Here is a 20,056-nt window from a genome sequence, read left to right as displayed (position 1 = left end):
TGACCCTAGTGGTGTGCGCACCTTTTGCCATCTGTCCTACTGCCCAAGGCTGCCAAAATCTCAGACAGTTGTGGCTGTTCCACACCACATACCAGAGCAGTCAGGAAACTTTCTGCCTTCCAAATCTCCCACTTCCTGGCATTATGGGCATCCTCCTCATCATTCCAGATGTCTGTGGACACTTGAAGTCCCTCGCTCTGCCCAGTAGCACCCTGTGGGACAGATTTGCTCTCATCCCCTGAAAGGGTTGCTTTAAGTGGATATTTCACTCAACTGCTTTTCACCCTCCAGCATGAGGACACCACAGATCATGTCTAAATCTGTCTCAGCTGGAGGTTTGAAATGTCACAGAGACATATGCTGAAGGAGTCGGGGACAAAGTCATGCAGCACCCACTCCCATCAGGAGCTGTGCCCCACGACAGCAATTTCCCCTCTCTGAAAGTTTTGTTTACTGTGCTGTTGTTTGGATGAAGAGCTATGGGTAACTTCACCGAGCAAGAATAACTCTACCTATCATTATACGAGGAAGACATCTTTCCTCAATCAGCAGACAGCTTTTCTGTAGTGGGAGACAGAAATATAAGCAAAAGTGCAATATATCTTACCCTATACTCTGAGTGGTTTTGCAATCTCTGAATTGAAAGGGAACAAAGGCTCAGATAACACCCTGAAATAACATTTGTATCCTGTTCCAAAGAGGGTTAGAGCCTGGCCTTGTGCTGTTTTCTGGTGGAGAAAAATAGTGTGGGCAATTAACTTAGTGTCGTTAGGATGCTCTTGGTACCATCTGTATCTTTTTCACTGCCACCAGCACTTGCCCAGGACAAGGATCCCCATTGTGCTACAAATCAAAGCTAACACCTTGGAAATGGTAAGAAAAATGCATGAGCCTTTCCTCAACATTTTACAGCTTAGAAAAAGTGAGACAGATACAGAGAGGGAGCAGAAGACAGCGGGGGAGAGCTGGTCACTACGGCACTCAGTTGCTTTAGACCTCTGGCTGCATAATGGTCACGAAGTCATTTAGCACTGATCAAATGATGGAAAGGGTTGTTCATGAATGTTTTATTGTAATATTTTCACAAAGTATGTATTTCAGTCAAGAAGCATGTATTTGCCCAGTGCTGCAAAGAGATGAAAGAGAGAGAGGGAGGGAGGAAGAGGATAGGAGAGGGGAGAGAGCAAGCCCTGAAATAATTATCAAATCCCTTCCCACATGAATGGCTTCCTGCTGAAATCCTCTGATAGATAAATGCAACAGAGATACCAGACCTAACACAGCTCCACTTCTGTAGCTTCACCCTGGCACTGTAAGTTTAAGTGTTCACCCAGTTCATGTCTCTGCATCTAGACCTTTGTCCTGTTCACTTGCTACCACCCGTGGACATCCCCCATCCTCTCCCACACCCTTTCATGTAAAGCTGCTGCTGTGTGGATGAGATGGGGCTATTGCCCCTCATCTTCCCTCTTGGGATGTGTGTGTCATGGGCTGCCTGATCCCCAGGCACACTGCTTCTCAGCCTGCAGTGAAGGCTGCTACCTCGTGCTCTCCTCATGAGCTGGGATGGGCAAAAGGCACCGACCTCTGTGCTGTCAGCAGCCCAGCTGACAGATGGTGGCTCAAGCCGTAGCATGACATGCTTGTCTCTACCATAAGAAGTGGCACCCTGTATTTGACAGGAGTGAAGGGTTTCCAACAATCTTACAGCACTCCTCTGCCTGCCTGGATGTAGTACAGAAGTCCTGGGCACAAGATGGACAAGTTAAAGGGGACTACACGTGAAAGGGGCTTGCTTCTCCGTAGTGGCTGTCATCCAGCCAGATGCCCAGTGGAGCACAGCCTCCTCCCAGTACCTCACGGGGAAGGGATTGGAGAGCAAGAAGCAAAACCCTTTCAAATCAAAGGGAATCTGTTCCGACTTCCGAGGCTTGCATTTCACAGAACGAGTCCCCTCTTCAGCGGGCATCCCGCTGAGCCTTTTATCGCTCATCACAGGCAGAGTGTGGCACATGTGCTGCGTCCCCCCGCAGCGAGCGTGTCAGTGCATCCCTGCCGCTCCCGTTCAGCACAGGACACGTAGACAGGGATGCTCACAACCCTCCCGCTGCCAAGGTCCTGGCGCGGACAGCGACTGCTGTTCTGGGTGGATTTTCATATTCCATTACTTTTGGCAGACACGGCAACGCCAATTAAACGGCGAGCGGTGAGATATTGCTGCATGCACACAGCAAGTAGAAGGAGAGGGAGAGAGAGGAGAAGCAGACATCACCTAGTTGTTTGTACTCCCTGGAATAATTTGATATTTAAAAAAAAAACTTTGCCAGGCTGTTGATGACCCCTCGGAGCCACTAAGAGAGATCCTTATTAGCAATCTGTGCTCTCCCTGTTAGACAATCAGGAGTCTGTTTGTATGCTAATAGGTTTCCACCGAGGAAGAGCCTTACCCCTGAGGAGCAGTTTGTTAAAGGGAGAGGAGACCTTTGGGATGGCCTTTTCCTTCCACCAATTATCATCAAAGCAACAAATCTTCTGACTGGGGGCCCCATGAATAAAAAATATAATGGTCCCAGCATGCCAGTGCAAGAATTGCTGCAACTCTTCTCCTTCCTACTCCTTTCTCTTAGCATGGCAATAGAAGATTTGGAGAGGAGATTTTCTGCAGCAAGAAAGCAATATTGTAAGGTGTTTATTGTAGATGTTAATAAGATGCTGGAGGAAGATAGAGTACCAAAGCTAGAGAATTCTTGGAGATACCTGTCTCAAGACAGTTCACTTTCTTCCTACGGGCAGGAATAAGAGCTGACTCAAACATAGTGAAAACACATTAGCAAGATGTTCTTGTCATCGTGGAGGTGAAAACCTGTAGCTCTGTGCTGCAAGATCCACAGGGGTCCCACACTTCTTAACAGTCTTTTGGGATCTTGCTGGTCATTTTGTGATGCCAGCAGCTGAACTGGTTTGGGAGAGGCTGGTACAAGGCTTGGGCAGGTGACTCACTCCTTAGCAGCAGCTTGTCTGGAGAGCTCCCCTGATCTCTTGTCTTTCTGCCCTGCTCACCATGCAGCAGAACAATGAGCAAAGGCTCTCCAGCTTTCTCTGGCTGCTGATGGGCTCCTTCCAGCTGCCCACCCCTGGGCAGATAGTGCTGCTGCCTGAATGTCTTTTATACACCCACAGCCCAGCTCCTTTCCCACTGAAACTCTTGGCATAAGAACACAGTGTACCACACCATCTGCCCTTCAGACAGCTAGCATCCATGTAAGAGGATGGTGATAATGCCAACAAAATGCAAGGGCAGGGTTGCTGTCCTTGAAAGAAGAAAGAGAGAGTGAGCCAGGAGCACAGAGGCAACAAGAGGAGCAGAAATAATCTACAGGAGATCAAAAATGACGAAGTCTGTAGAAGAAGAGCAAGAGCTGAGATAAAGCCCTTTCACAGGCCCCACACATGCAATCCACTGTACCATTGAAGCCCAGGATTGTCTGCCTGGGTGTACTGCTGTTGTAGGAGTGAGGACTTTTGTATACAAGAGATTAGGAGCTAGTTTCTCTGTTGGCATCACAATGCTGCAATGTGTTATTGCTGGAGAACATGGAGTTCTTGTCGTACAGACGCTGAGTCATAGGAAAGACAGAGCAGTCATTTCAGGGTGTTGACAGCTTAATACAAGGTTAGGCCTTCTATTTCCATGCCAACAGCATGGTGACAAATACAAATGAATTGTTCCAGGTCAGCTGATGAACTTTCCCCATCGTGAAAAATGAGATCTTGTTGAGTCTTCCTCTAACAAGTGTGGAGCTGAGTCAAGATATGAGCATGCCCTCCAGTTTCTTCAGCCTGTGCAGAGGTGTTGCTGGCATTAGTAGATGCTCGTGGGATGGATAGGGTAGGATGCCTGTCTTACAGCACTTTTTTATCTCCTTATTCATTTTTCCCCATCCAAGCGTGGTTTGGGGGGGGAGGCTAGGCATGAAGGAGAGCACCTTCTTTGCAGTGATCACACCACCTAAATTCCCTTGCAGTTCCCAGGTCTCCCCCACAACATGGGCTGCCAAGCCAGGATTAATATGCTTATTATTACCCTTCTAAGTGTTCCTTAAGGTGGCAGAGACAGCTTCAGGTCTGCATCCAGAAGCAGACACAAAATATCCCATAGAACCAAACCATCTCTTCTGGGAGGGTCACTACTTCACAAGAGTTTGTTCACTCGAGGCGGCCATCCCAGCCCCAGCAAGAGCAGTAGCTTCCTCAGAATCAATTTTCTGAAGAAGCAACACATGGTAGTACATATTTGTGTGTAACAACATTATTTGATACTGTTTTCTGCCCTTGATCAAAAAGAAATGTCACACTTCTTGCTCGGTCCCTTGCCTGTATCTCTTTTTAATCTTAAATGCAGTTTGAGTTGTTCCAAAATTATTAATTCTCCCATGCCAGTTACCAACTCAAAACTTCCTGGTAGAAATAAGAACAGAAATCAGAACTGAATGCTTACCTACTACCAGTAATTCACAGGGCTTTTTGAAGACTTTAATCAAGAGTAAACAGATTTTTTCTCAAAAAGTGATGATTTTGGTTCTGTCCCTAAATAGGTGCAATTTTTATGTTAGTAAAACCAATGCTTTTAATTAAATAAATACAGGAGTAGAATATTAGCTTAATGGATTAACTCAGCATGTCACCCTGCATTATAAACGGGCGATGCTGAACCCTCCTGGGAACAGATGAAAGTTCTGCCAAATCAAGGGCCCAGCCAACCCAATAACCTGCCTCCAGAGGTGTCAAAAACGGATAGGAAGAGAGGGCTTTAAGAACAGAGCAAGCATGTGCTTCCATATTGCTTTCACAATGTTGTTCCCAAATAATATCCACAATACATGAATTACTAAAATCTCAGTGATGAAACAAGTTCTAATACAATATCCCCTTTGAAACTGTACCTTGAAAGAAAACACTTTGCTGCTGAGTTCAAAAGGAAAAATAAATACAGTTTCAGCTCTTTGGTGTCAGATGTAGCAGTATACAAGGATGACAGAGTGCTTTATGCTCAACAGGAATTATATACTGGATCAGTTCACTATCTCGTGCAGAAAACCATCAGTGTTAACGTAAGATGCAGATCAAAAGTCAGTGACTGGACGAAGTCCCCTCTGGTTATTTATTATACAAGCAGAACAAGAAGGATGTTGTCTGTGACCTCTTTTGCCTTATTTTTAAAAGATGCTCTCTGCTGAATAACTGGATTAGAGGTAGAGATCCCCCAAACACCTTGTTGCGGTTCATTACTCAGTCTTACGAGAAAAGTCCCTTTGCTGTCCTGGAATGAGCTGTTCTGCACCAGACATTGCACAGGTGTGAGATGGGGAGCAGGCCTGCCTGAGAATGAATGTGTGAGAATAACTGATTCTCCAAAACCTGGAAGGTTTCAAAAAAGTATTACCACGTAGTAGTAATAACAAGAAGAAGAAGAGGGAAGAAAAAAGGGAAAAAAGAAAAAAAAAAAAAAAAAACATAAAAGAAAAAGAGTGTGAGGTTAATCTGAAGTGAGCTTCTTCAATAGTTTCAGGGAATCAGGTATGGGGAAAAAAAAAAGTGTATTCAATTAAATAAAGTGTTTTACTTGACTAACTCAAGACATTTTATTTTAAGCAATGGGGTTAGGTTAATCATTCCCATCAGAAGTAAAATATAACAAATCTTATTATTATTATTTTTTTTTTTATAAAAACAAGACACCTAAGCACAGCCAGAAAGAGTTCATTTTTGTCCAGAGCCATTTATATCTCTGCCACTGCTTACAGGAGATTCCAGACGTCTGAGACACCTGAAACAAGTACCTAAACATAAAGACTTTTGTAACACCCTGCTGGATTTGCTACTGTCATGTGGGCTTGCAGCCAAAGTGAGAAGACAGGAAAGAGATGACTATTACACTAGGGAGCTGCTGCTCATGTCTAGGAATGGTAGAGGATAGAAAGAGTAGGGACTGAAATTTGGGTCTTGCTTTTTTCTCTAACACAAGCTGCTGGGCTCTGTAGGGCTGTGTCTGGCACTTCCTACTTCACCTTGGGAAAGTGGGCCATCAGCAGTTTGCAGGAATTGAATTTATGGCTCGGTGCAATTTAGCTATCTTACAGCTTTATCTTGTGCAAGGGAATTCCCTGTGCAGTCAATAACAAGTTAAGGCTAGGCATTTCTTTGCTGGTAAGATATAGACATAACCACTAGCAAAACTAGCAGGTTGTGTTAATTTTTGTGGCTTTTGTCTGCCTGCCTGTCAATCAGCCCTTACTGAGAGCTTTTCAATCCATTGACCACTTGTGCCGTAAAGTAAGCAGAGTAGCAGAGCTGCCATGAATAGAATAGAATAGAATAGAATAGAATAGAATAGAATAGAATAGAATAGAATAGAATAGAATAGAATAGAATAGAATAGAATAGAATAGAATAGAATAGAATAGAATAGAATAGAATAGGAGTAGAATGACCACTCAAGCTAGGGGGTGTTCCAGACAAGGTGAGGGGCTGGGATGCATTCAGGGCTTCCAGTTGTGCCAGATGCACTCTTTTAGAAGAGTAGATATTAGTGATATTAGTATCACTAATAGTATCACTGGTAGTATCACTAGCATCACTAGATAACAGTATACTAGTGATATTAGTGATGTTAGTATCACACACCAAGTTATTTCAGAGTCACTTTCCTCTGTGGGCTCCTAAACAAAGCTCCTTGTCTCTTTTCAAAAACAAAGTCCTTAACAGGAAGGTGCAGGCTCATTCACACTGCGCACATCAGCTTATTGCAGAGCTGGCTGATACAGAGAGCTCTAGCAACGTAAATTGATTTGCTTCATAAAGCAATACAATAAAATCAGCAAATACTCTTGTGTAGACATTCTGAAGCCTTCGCAATTTAGTTAGATTTCCTTCTGGTTGATGTTAAAGTAAAAGAACTTAAGTGTCATCAGGATACCTTTCAGGAGCCTGGGTTTGCTGCAGTTTCTGCAGCAACATTGGATCAACAGGAATCCTTCCAGTGCCTCCAAAGGACTGTGAACCTGGCCTATTGGCATCGACAGAGAATTTGCAGGCTGGTCTCCTTCCTGTCCACATGGAAATTAAAGGCAAACCCTTGATTCTTTGTTCAGATTGAACTCTAAAATGGGTATATCCCCACTGAAGTTATTCTCCTTGAGAGAGTGCTGCAGGATTGCTTGCTCTTAATTACTTGTGGTCTCCTGTTATACAGCAAATCCATTACACTTTCCGACATACTGTAAGACGAGATAGCATGTTAACCACACATAGTCTGTGACACTCCCTGCCCTCAGGACTTTTTCTGTTTGGTTAAATATGCTGAAAACCCAGGAAGAGCTGTCTCCAAGTGCTTTTCAGACAAGTGTGCCCCTTGAAGGAGAAGGATTACATTACCTCACATTCACTGTTGGATGCTGCAGAGTCCACAGTGCTTGGTATCTTCTTACTCTGCTAGCTGATCTATCAAATGAGAAAAAGTTTCTCAGAAGTAGCTTGGGCTGGGTCTCCTGCCACCACAGCAATCAGAGAGCAGAGGTTGATCAGAGGATTCAGACATTTCAGGTTGGTCTGTCAAACAGTACCCCAGCAGCAATCCTTGTAACAATTCCATGTAGCCCCATGAAACCAACCTAGGAAAAAACAAAAAACAAAACAAAACAAAACAACAACAACAAAAAAAAAAAAAAAAAAAAAAAAAACACAAAACAAACAACACAACTATCTCAAGAAAACCAGGCTTTCCCAACAACAGATCAGGAAGAGCTACTCTGAATGTCTTCAACACATGGAATTGGGAGCAGATAAAGAACAGTGTAGAGAACAGTAAGGATAAATACTCCTAGAGTAATCGAGGATGATTGTGATACAAAGCTGAAAAAAAAATACTGGTATCAACAAACAAGAGTGCTACTTCAAGAGTTCTTAATTTTACCTTAAAAATCATTAACAAATTCTCCTATTATAATTTACCTAAAATCCAGAGATATTTTTTTTCAGCTCAAATCAGGGTAGCTGCAGATGAGACAATGAGAGTTCAGAAGTGGAGGAAGTCGTTCTCTGTACAAATCTCTTCCTGTCAAGACAAGAAACCATCCCAGAGGCACTTTCAAACCTGCAGAGGCTCTTTCCTTGTTCTTGTCCCCTGTCAGTCGTGGCTCAGGGTGCCCCAGGCAGGAGTCCCATCACATCCTTGCCCCACCATCCCTTTCTTGCCTGCTCTAAGGGTGTGAAATGGGGGCAAAACGTCCTGCTCATATACCCCAAGGCACAGCACACTGAGACAAAAGGAGGAGACCCAGCTTGGAGCTGGGGATTGGAGCCATCATTCCACTTCAGACGTACACTCATGGCTTGGTGTCAGGTCATGTGGCCATCCTCATGGACAGAAAAGGTCCCAAAACCGAGGTCTGAGATCCACAATTCATGTGGTTGGGACCACACATTGCACTGTGATAAAAGTGGAGTTGGAGGGTCATGGGACAGAAGGGCTGGATGCAGACAGAGGGAATTTACTCTACACCAACCCTATAAAAGAAGATAGTGGTAGAAAGATATGAATGCAGATCTTTCCAAATTCAGGAGATGGTTGTAAATAGCTTATATATAAGCTATTGTATATAATATATATGAAGGTTATTAGCCTTTATATAAAGAAGAATCAAACTACAACTTGAATAGGAGAGGGAGAGGGGGGAGAGAGAGATCATTAGGTTAGAATTGGTCATTAATAATTATTTGATAAACATAAGTGGTACCTGGGTAGCTGCATCCAACCTCCAGGCACAAACCCATGTGAGCTGTGTGGGCACACACCTGTCAGCATGTGTAAACTAGGCTTCACCACGTCACTTTCCCCAAATTTTCTTCTTCTCTTCCATCACAAAATGGCAAAATCTGCTTGAGGGCTAGAGACAAACTGGAGAGGCTGAGATCTTCTTCTTTACCATAAACATCCAAGGTTTCAAATTCCTTTATCTGCCAGGAAAACAAAATTGCCCTCATATTGCAGGCTGAGGTCTCATCCTCTCAAGTGCAATCAAATGAACTGCTGTTGCTGTGGAGCTCGTCTAAAAACATCTCTCTGCATTCTGCTCACTCAGGCCTTTTACGCCTGCTGTTCTCATTATTATTCTCTTGTTTTTCCAACTGTCAAAATCTCACTCGGACATTTATAGTTTTATCTGCACTTGAATATACAATCAAACGCCACAGGCAGCACCAGCCGGGGGCTGAATCACGTCCTAGCCTACGTCATATTTTCAAATTCCGACAGAAAACATTGATACTGAAATGATCTAATGGCTCAAACCCAGATGTTATGAAAGTTGATCATGCAGAAGAGGCAGACTCACGCTGGTCTCCGTTTACACCCTCTCCTTCCTATTCACACACTCTTTTCCTGAGCCTTTCTTGAGCTTCCAGGAATAAATCTCGTTCCCAGAACATCCCCTTCCATAAAAACAGCATCAGTTAATTTAATGGTAGTAGAAATCCTTTTTCTTGTTTTCACTTGCCCCTTTGTCATTCAGGAGCTTGGTGTGATTTTGTTCAAACTGGATGTTCCTATACTGTTACAGGGCAAAGAAGGTGATGCTCACCCAAAAAGAAATGCCACTTCATGGGCTGGATGGAGTAAGATTTGGTTAGACTGCATCTAAATGTGAAGTGCAATGTAAGAGTTGACTCCAGACACAAGATGGTTACCTGCCTGCCTTTTGTGATGCACCTGCATTGCACAGAGCTATGCTCTGGCCACGGAAAGCACAAACCTCTTTACTAGAATGAGGAATCACTTGAGGAAGAAATCCTCTGAGAATAAGTTTTCATACCAGCTTTTGTTTTGCCACTCGGAGGTGCAGCAGAACACTTCAGACATATGGAAGAACCTGGAGCAGAGCAGCAGCAGCAGCTGCTTATAGCAGCTTATCCCCTCTCCAGATGTCAAGGAATTTCTGTTTACGTCCCTGTATCATCCTTTTGGCATTGCTCCCCAACCACTAGTGGTATTTCAGCACTGCCCCACATGTAACACGGCCCTCATAAGCTATCCCAACTCAGTGCTACCAGACAGTAGGTTATCATCAAGACTTTACACTTTTTAACATTTAAATGCTCAGGATTTAGAAGAGGGTTGATCCATCTCTGAAGGAAAGATAACAGTCCCAAGTTATCTAGTCTCTACCTATCAGCACCAGAGAATGGACAGAAATCCCCTGAAGATGACCCAAGTAATTGGTTTTAGAAACTGCTGTCGAAAGGCTGGATAAGACTACATGTAAGCTGAACACCTGCTTTGGAAGAGGAAAAGAAACTTAAGCATCATGAGAAATTAAGTCCAGCACTGAAACTAGGAAGTTTGGGTGTCTGTTTAGGACTGTCTGCATTTCAGATGACACCTTCTTCCCTCTCCACTTTCCACTTTATTGTGGAAATTCCTTTAACCCTTTCCACTGTAAGTTACAGGCAGGGAATGGTCACTTGAGACTTGTGTCGATTTCTTGGGTCAACCTCACAGCAGAAATGATGGAAACCTCCAGAAGAGCCTTTCAGTTTCTACTGGGCTGAAGTTTCTATTATACTGTGGGCATAAAGGAATTCGCAAATGCCTGACAGAGTGCAGGACCATCTGTCATTTATTTGGATCACCATTTCTGCCTGTGAAGCTGTCTGATGGGACTTGAATAGCCCTTCTGTTGCCAGAGAAGTCTTCTCAAGCCTGAAAACTCCCCTGCCACATCCCAACCCACATGCCTGGTGCCTGCCAGCCCCATGCTCTTCCCTGCTGAGTGGCACCTCCCTTCTGTCATTTATGGTCCAAAAGCAAATCCTGAGCAGCCTTTTCCCATCTGTATCTTGAGAAAAGTCTCTGGAGTCCTTTTCTTGCACTCAGTGAAACTAAGTGGTGCAACCCAGAGATGGGAGATATCACTGCCCAGAAATTTTAGATCAGCAGAAGTACAAGACGGACGAGCCAAAAACAGTGGCCAGGGCTTTTGCCTAGAAGAAAGATGGAAGAAGAGATGGGAGCAGGATCGGTTTCTGTATGAGTCACTCATTTTGTGTCATTTATTTGCACAACACTTGAAGATCGAAGACTCAGTGACTAAGGCTAGTGACTGCATGTAACCTGTGCATCCCTGCTCCCTGCTGGCCATTTCTCCCCATAAAGTGAAAAGAAACCCTCCTGCCACCTGACCAAACAGGTCTGGATTCCCTCTCCTCCTACTGCATGGGGCCATTCCTGCTGTCTAGCCTCAAGGGGATGAAGCAGGATTAATAATTGTGATCAATGTGTTTCTTGTCTCCAGACATAGCATACCACAAGGTATTTTGTGAGCATGATATATGAGTCCGTGTGGGATGCAGCAGAATGTTTTGGCCTTGCATCTGTACAGGTACAGTATTCATCTTCCCTCAGCACATAAAACATGGAGACGTGATGAATATGCTTTGCTGAAGCTCAAGTGGGAACTCCAGGGAAGTTCCTTGAAAGTGTTCCTAAACAAGATATTAATTTTGTTAGTTAAATAAAGACAGAAAAACCTTTCAGGCCTCCTTACCCCTTCTACAAACCCCCACTCTCCACCCTGTCCCTTTCCTGGGGTGCTTCCAAAGCCTCTAGAAGGCAAGATTGAGTGAGGGCTGGTATTTGCTCTAGCCCCAGCTGACCTCAAACTTCATGGCAGCCTATGTCAGTAGCTGACAAGCCCCTGGTCATAGCTGGACATCCAAAGGATACAAGCCAAAGCAAAACCAAGAGGCGGGGTTCGTCCAGGGATACGAGCCCTTTGCAAGGAAGGTATCTCATCTTCTGGCTGTGCAGCAAGGGAACCTGGTGCTGATGTGATGAATTTTCCCCCACTCATAATTCATCCTGTGTCTTGCACACATCCCCTGCTCTGTTTATCAAACCTGTTGGTCCCACTGCTGCCCAAAGACTGTATTAAATTGCTTCATCAATCATCTGTCTGCCAGACACAGTCTTGCTAAGGAAGGGAAGAAACAAATGGATAGAAATGCCATAAAACTCCACACATTATATAATTCTGATTAAGAAAAGTGCTTACTTCTGCACTCACTTTTAAACCCATTAGAATAGCTGTTTTGTATTCCTTACTAGTTAAATTAAGGTACTTATCTTGAAGATGATTTAGTGAATCAAAGCCTTTGTTACTATGGCATTTAGATCTTCATTCTTGTACCAGTTGTTGCTGCATTACCTTCCAGAGTCAAGTATGATGGGCCAGTTAATAACAGCTAAGTATTCAGCCCACTAATACTAATAGCTAAAGCTTTATTTTTCAGTGGAAGGGAAAAAAATGAAAGCAAACATTGCATTTTCTGCTTTACTGAGGTCAGAGCTGTGTCTGCCAAAAGCAGTTCACAGAAATCCATTTCCAAACTGGGTATGAATGGCTGGGCAAACACTGCCTTTTTATCATTTGACATATCAGCCCAAGGGACCTAGTGATCAACATTACCCAATTTCCACATCTAATAAGTAAAACACATGGGTGGATGCAGGGATTCCTCATCTTAGGCAAGGTTTCTGAGTAGACTGTGGTGCCTGTGGACACCCAGGGGTGCACAGAGCATGTCCATCACAGGCACTGTAGGCACCTGAGATAGGGCTTTTTTGTGAAATTGGGAACAGCATCAGCCTAATGCATCCTGCCTTGCATAATCTGCAAACTGGCTTAAAAGTGTTTTTAACCAAAATTTGGTGGTTTCTTTTTTTTTTTTTTTCCTTATTCAGTTTAATATTTTTATCCAACATACTCAGCTTTTTTTTTTTTTAGCTTTTTTTTTTAGCTTTTTTTTTTCTACAGTTTTAACCAGAGTGGCATTATGAAAACATTCATCATTTGACCCAAAAATACGTGTCAGAACAGGAGGTTGAATTTGTTTTGGTGCCTGAGGTCCCAGTGTTGTGGTTGACTGCAGATACCAAGAAGGATCTATGATAGATGCCTGTCTGTGTACTTGTACATTTTGGGGTTTCTGGAGCCTTGAATCACTGCCTCTGCTTACCTGTCTGTGGCATTTGATCCAGGTGGCCAGTTCTTCTAAGAAGAGAAGCTTTTAGTCTGAATACAGACACTATAAAATCACATAAACAGCCTGACCACTACATTTAGTTGTCTGCATTTAGATGCCCTAGTTTATTTTTAGGTTTTATGACCATTATTTTCATCTTCTTTACCAGGCCAAGGAGAAGCTGGTGAGACTGGGTCTGACTGGGCTCTCTGATCTACACGAGGCATTTCTTGTCTTCATTTCCCACATTGCATTTGCTAGGGCAGAGGCATCCCAGGAATGGAAAACCCAAACACAAACAGTGGTTTCTCTGTGTCAGGCATTAAATGGGCTAGGCCATAAACTGGCGGATGGCTACCAAAACCAAGGGACTTTCTCAAAGTACACAGAAATATCAAAGATCCCTGTTTAAAAATAAATAAATAAATAAATAAATAAAGTTCAAGAAAAACTGCTTATTAGTTGCCAGATGCTAACCTAATAAAATTGGCCATAATTGTATTTTGTGTAATAACCATTTTCCAGAACCATCTAGCTTAAACCTGCTGAAAGGCTATAATTTGCATATGGTGACATAGGGGAATAATGGGATTGTTTTTCTAATTAGCAAATAGCAGCAAATTTTTTCTTTGTCATAAATAGGCAATTTCAGACTATTTTTACACTAGTGGAGGATGTTTTTTGTGTTGGTACTTTCTCCATTTCAGTGGAAAACTTTTTGAATGCACTAAAGGAAGAACATAAAGTTGTCCTTCCAATGTGCCCTTACTAATGTTCTCTACATCCATAATTATATGTAAATGTATTATAGTATATATTTTGCTATAATGTATTATAGTATATATTTTGCAAAACGTACACTAGTTTAAAAGAAAAACAAACAAACAAAACAAAACAAAACAAAAACAACAACAACGACGACAACAAAACCACACAACTCCTGCAATAGGCAATTTTTTGGAAAATAAAATTTATGTGAAAGTGCAGGCTTGTTCCACAAGTGAAATCATGCTACATCGTAATGACAGAAGATGTTAAATTCTGCAACTCTATGGCAACGCACAGTTAATACAAAACATCTGGTTTTGGCTGGGTTGAATATTTTAACAAAAAGCTGTTTTTTCATCATAGGTGCAATCCTTTTACAAAGGTCAGGACAGTCCTCAAAGAGCTCAACAAGAAGTAAACAAATAAACAAGGAAAAATAACTGTTGTTTGTGAGCAGATTTGTCACTAGTTTGAAGATCCTATCAGAAAAAAAGGCTATTAGCACTCAACAAACCAGTCTTCTGAATACCTTTGGGTTGCTCAACACATCATTTTGGCTAGATCTTAAGGTTTTATTGAATCCAATGAAGACATAGTGTCAGGTTTTCAGATTATTTGACATTTTGGCTAATGGCTTCTTTTCCCTTGGAGTTTTGGGGCTATTTTTAAATGAAAAAATGCTGCTGCTTTGAAGCTTTACAAAGTTTCATTTAAAAGAGGTCAGCCCAAAATGTTGTAGAATTTTTCATAATATAACGTGACATTTCAGAAATGTCAAATTGAAATGTTCCAACAATTTCCAACTTTTCTTCCATTTTGGGTGTTGAAACTCTTTAACTCTGTTTATCCAAAGGCATAAATATCTTCAGTGCTGCAAATTTACGTTTAAGTCTAATAAATTCAACCTAAATTCAGTTAATAGGAGCCTTTCTGTTCAAAGCTTTTATTAACTTTCTGATGAATGGCAAGTGCTTGGAGAAAATCTTTGGGGAGAGCTGAATGACCACCTATTCCTAGAGCTTTCTCTGCTTTCATTGCCAAGACTTTCAAGCAACCTTAATAGAAGCCTCCATGATTCCCAAATCCCCTAGCACTTTTTCCAGAAAGGGCTCTGTTTCTGAGTGTCTGGAGATTCCAGGCAAGAAGCTCATAAAACCACCACTAACCCTGGTGAGGGGCTGGCTGGACATCCTTTGCAAAGTGAGTCGGATGCCTTCCCCATCTGAACTATAGGACGTGATGCTAAGGGTAAACCTGAGAGTTATTTATATGTTGTTGTTTGGAAAGAGTCATTTTCCTCCTGCCTGCAGCCTGCTCCACCTCTCCTTTAATATGCATTGTTTGACATTGTTTCTGCCTGAAACATTTATTAGGCATTATGCTTAAAAAATTAGGTTGATGAATGAGAAGAGACGGTTCTCCTAATAAAGTCATTGACAGAAAGGCCAGGAGCCTTTTTGTCAGCTTGGAATCTTGTCATTCGTCTGCTGTAAATTGCTCTGAGTAGCAAGATAGTAAAAATGATAGAAAATGGAGCAAAAACTGTCTAGAAAGTTAGATGATACTGAAGCAGAAAGTGTCCCAGCAAAATGAGCATTTGTGGAGAAGTACAATTAAAGCATTAAGAATTCCTCTCTCATTGTAACACGGGAACAAAGACTATCTAGACCTTATGGAGCTCGTATGCTTCTAAAGGACCTTTCTTGTAGGTGACAGATCTGTTACTGCCTCCTGGGTGACCCTGCTGCTATCTAAAAAGCTGTAAATTTGTGAGGTTCATTGTACTCAAGCCTAAATGTCTGGCATGTAACTTCAGGAGCTCCAGCTGATCAGGTTGAATTCAAGACAGCTGCTAGGGTAATCAGACCTACATACAAGATTTGATGCCTTTACCAGGGTTTTGGATCAGTCTTGTAAGCTACTGGATACCAGAGCAAGAGACATCAAAGCCACTTTAGCACCATCAAAATGGAAACTCCTCCTCCTGCTGACACATCCACCCGAATGGCCCCTCGCTACAAGAAGGACATCGAGGTGCTTGAGCGGGTGCAGAGAAGGGCGATGAAGCTGGTGAGGGGCCTGGAGAACAAGTCCTACGAGGAGCGGCTGAGGGAGCTGGGCTTGTTCAGCCTGGAGAAGAGGAGGCTCAGGGGCGACCTTATCGCTCTTTATAGGTACCTCAAAGGAGGCTGTAGCGAGGTGGGGGTTGGCCTGTTCTCCCACGTGCCTGGTGACAGGACGAGGGGGAATGGGCTTAAGTTGAGCCAGGGGAGTTTTAGGTTAGATGTTAGGAAGAACTTCTTCACTGAAAGGGTTGTGAGGCATTGGAACAGGCTGCCCAGGGAAGTGGTGGAGTCACCATCCCTGGAAGTCTTCAAAAGACGTTTAGATGTAGAGCTTAGGGATATAGTTTAGTGGGGACTGTTAGCGTTAGGTCAGAGGTTGGACTCGATGATCTTGAGGTCTCTTCCAACCTAGAAATTCTGTGTGTGTGTGTGAATGCACTGCCCCCAGGAGGCAAGGCCATGGCTCCAGCACCAATGGCCCCGCTTCAGAACCGCACTGAAGCGTGCTCGTTGTCACTGTGGTAATCAAGCAGAGTGTCCTGCTTGTATACAGAAGGGTTCAGCTGAATCAAGTGTCTACCAGCTCTAGTTTCCTAAGTGTTTGTGTCCTGTACTAAAGCTCAGAACTAAGGTGAAGGCAAGGTAAGTGGTGGTGGCTGGCCTTTTTGTGGTGGTGATCCTGCACCAGTCACTTCACCTGGTCATGGGAAAGGAAAATTCTGCCCCTCTTGCCTTTGTCCAGGTAAGAACATTTTGGCTGACTTGGAAGAATTTTTGGTTCCAAATAACACTTTTAAATGGCTTTTCCCTTGTTAACATTCCCAGCCAGGTTGGAATCCACCCATTTTTCCGAAACAGGGTTCTAGCTGTTTCTGAAGGGGACTTAGGAGACTCTTGGCTTGCAGACTATCTGCTCACATTCTCAGAAGAGTCTGAGCTGTCTCAGGAATCATTGTGACACATAGTATTAAATCCTACAAATTGTTTAAGCTTCAAGGCATTTAAAAATACTGCTTGAGATGCCTTTGGTTCCATAATCATCTCAATCATACAAGTAATCCAATTCAACTAAAAAAGTATCTGATTCCCAAACAGTTTACTGTCATATCCCCAAGCATGTTTCAGCTAAGAAAGAGCATCTCATCTTCATTTTCAGATGAAACAAATAAATATATTGCATTTTTGTTGTTGTGTATCTTGCAGACAAACAAAGCTGTAGCCAAGGGCGACTTCCACCATGCAAGCTCCAGCTCTCGGCGAGCACTCTTCCTGGCTGTACTGTCCATCACAATTGGAACTGGCATCTATGTCGGGGTGGCCGTGGCTCTTATTGCCTACCTGTCCAAAAACAATCACTTATGAGCCTCAGGAAAGGGGGAGAACCAGCCACCCAGCACCTGCACTGCAGAACTCCACAGCAGATCAGACTGCATGGTTTTTCAAAAAGATCAAGAGACAAACAAACACCTTCTGGGGGCAGGTACAGGCTAAGATGGGCTTGTGCATTACTATAGGGTGGGAAGGTGGCTGCGATGGGGCTAGTTCCACCATTTGTGATGCACAAGTCTTGCTTCTCTTCATGAAACCCTGTGGAAGGAAGGAAGGAAGGAAGGAAGGAAGGAAGGAAGGAAGGAAGGAAGGAAGGAAGGAAGGAAGGAAGGAAGGAAGGAGAAAAAAGGAAAACGAAACGAAACGAAACGAAACGAAACGAAACGAAACGAAACGAAACGAAACGAAAAGAAAAGAAAAGAAAAGAAAAAAGAAAAATTGAGGGAGGTGTGGAGAGGAGTGTTTTGCCTTTGCCTCCTTTGCAATATGGTGTTTACAAGAAGCTGGCAAACAGAGATGTTCTCTGAATACCTTCTTGGTGACCCGAACTTTGCAGCCAGCATGAGCTTGTGCTTAGTTTGCTTTTTAAGCACAGCACTGAGATCTGGAAAAGTATGGACAGTGGCTGGTTCTCTGAAAGAGCAATATAACAACAGGAGGAAGAATGTTTTCTTTCTTTTTTTTTTTCCCTCTCTCTCTCTCTTTTTTTTTTTTTTTTTTTTTTTTTTTTTTTTTTTTTTTTTTTTTTTTTTTTTTTTTAATGCAGAACTCATTTGCCTAAGAGTGAAGCAGAGAATGGTATTTCCTACTCTTCTCATGTTGGTAGGTTTCCATGGAAGGAAAAAAGAAAATAATAATAAAAAATATTTTTCTTTCCTTTCTTCATTTTTTTGGATTAAGATGTGACCCACAGGCCCACTCGATACAGACCAGCTGAGGTTACTGCATGACTTGGCTCCGCAGACTGAGTGTGAGGTCGAAGTAGCATGGGATCCATTGTAAAATGAATTTCTCCATCCAGTCACACCGTGATAACAACACATTCCTGTGGCATATTGCTCGCCGGGGTTGCTCCACCCTACTGTGGAGACATGCATAGCAGCAAATGCAAGAAACCTGGGGGAAAAATGCAAACTGAAATACTAACCATTTTTAAATTACAAAACATGGAAAAGCATGGGAATTAACCAGGGGAAGGAATGCTTCATACATTTCTGAGGTATTGCTCAAACACAGAGCATCAAAGGGGATCACTCAGATTACAAGCTGACAGCTCCTCCGTGGACCGGGGACACAAAATAGCCATGGAGAGAAAAGCATGTCCCTTGATAAGTGATGTAATGGGATATTGTAAGGGAACTGAGCATTATCCTTACTTCATTGACTAGTTTATTTATTTATTATTTTATTCTTTACTCCTTCCCCACAGTCACCCTTTTATTTTGTTTTCTTACAAATGTACCATTTTACCAAGGATTTATGTGTATAGATACATGTATATATATGTATCTACATATGCATATATCTACACATAAACTGATCAAGACAATAAATATTTTATTATTCACTGCCTCCTGTTTTACCAACACTGTTTCTTTACCCAAAGACCTTTTTGTCCACCTCTGTATTTTGTGTCTGTTTTGCTCTGGGATGTTTTTTTCCTTCTGTTTTGGGGTTGACATTGTTTTAGTTTTGGCTTGACTTTTGGTTTATTTTTTTTTAGGGAGGAGGAGAACAAACACATTCAAAACTATTTTTCTGCTGGTTATAAAGTTTATTAAAATACATGGTATACAGCTGCTTTTGCTCTGTGTGACACTTTCTTTGGATGGATGTGAAATATTAGACTGAGTGAAACTTGCCACAGTACAAGTCTGAATTCACCTGCCTGGAAAAATACCCATATGGACTATTCCAAACTGTATCTCAACCCAAAAGCCTATTGCAGTCAGTGGCAGTTTTTCTTGGGCATTGGTTTGTTGCGCTTCAAACCAAACTTGGAGTACAGCAACATTCCTCTATTCATTTTCATCAGTTCTCGGCCACTGCTAAAGCCCAGTAAATGCAGGTTTTTGGCCAGGTTTTGCTACTAAGGCAAAGTCAGTTCTGTGGCTCTTCTTCCCCTTCAACTCTTTTTTTCTAGCAACTGCCATGGAGAGGGCCTTCACTTTGAAGGCAGGCATTAAGGCATGGTCAAGTTAGCATTTCCATTCTGGATTTTCACCAATAGGCAGTTTCAAGGTTTGGATATGGGCAAGGACACGATCTTATTCTCCTTACTCTTCCAGCAGGATGCACAGGGTTTCCAGCTACGGTCCAAAGCAGTGCATCATGGCTTTAAAAACCATGCTGGCATGTGTGTTGCAGTCCTCTCATGCACATGGAGATCAGGTGGCTGGGCCCACTGTGGTTCAAAATTTGTCACATTTCAAACTGTTCCCAGTCACAAAGAGTGGGAAGTCTTTTTCTTGGTTGTTTTCAAGGGTATAGTGAAGTGTTGCTGGACCTGTACAACTACAGGGTTATGTACACTAGGCCTGGGCCTATGTCAGACATATTCATGGAGTAGCATCTTGTCTGAGTGAAAACTCTGGCTGAGGCTAGGAAAGTTTCCAGCAGGCTGTGAGGAGCTGATACAGCATTTCAGCTGCTGTGGTCCCCTTTCCAGACAGGTAATACACAATATTTCCAGACAGGTAATACACAACACTGGCTCCAAAATGCTGCCTACGGCACCTCACTACACAGACTGAGGAGGCAGCTGTAAATGATGACTCCCTGTTGTGGAGACAGACTTCAGGATCTGTCTCTTCTTT

General features: G+C 42.8%; 1 protein-coding gene and 2 long non-coding RNA genes across 5 annotated transcripts in view; 1 reads left to right on the top strand and 2 right to left on the bottom strand.

Moving 5' to 3' along the window:
- SYNDIG1 (synapse differentiation inducing 1) overlaps positions 1–19,038 on the top strand; it is a 69,073-nt gene extending 50,035 nt beyond the window's left edge. Inside the window, exons 4-6 of one of the 3 annotated variants that reach the window (XR_014691568.1) lie at positions 9,618–11,243; positions 11,349–11,435; positions 17,115–17,251. Coding sequence is in view for 1 of the 3 variants with exons in the window: in XM_084514800.1 (XP_084370926.1) it covers positions 17,115–17,273 (159 nt within the window). In the remaining 2 variants the exon portion in view is untranslated. Of the gene's footprint in view, positions 1–9,617; positions 11,436–17,114 lie in introns of all 3 variants that reach the window. The other 2 variants (XR_014691569.1, XM_084514800.1) reach the window with 2 other exon arrangements.
- LOC311434565 overlaps positions 1–20,056 on the bottom strand; it is a 91,126-nt gene that overhangs the window by 1,395 nt on the left and 69,675 nt on the right. The window lies entirely within an intron of this gene.
- The window catches only part of LOC311434564, a 43,356-nt gene continuing 41,339 nt past the window's right edge, over positions 18,040–20,056 (bottom strand). The window contains exon 3 of the long non-coding RNA XR_014691570.1: positions 18,040–18,356. This is a non-coding gene — a long non-coding RNA (uncharacterized lncRNA). The remainder of the gene's footprint in view (positions 18,357–20,056) is intronic.

This window comes from Aythya ferina, assembly GCF_964211825.1.
Source record: "Aythya ferina genome assembly, chromosome: 3".
Classification (NCBI taxonomy): Eukaryota; Metazoa; Chordata; class Aves; order Anseriformes; family Anatidae; genus Aythya; species Aythya ferina.
This window is presented reverse-complemented; position numbering and strand designations above follow the sequence as displayed.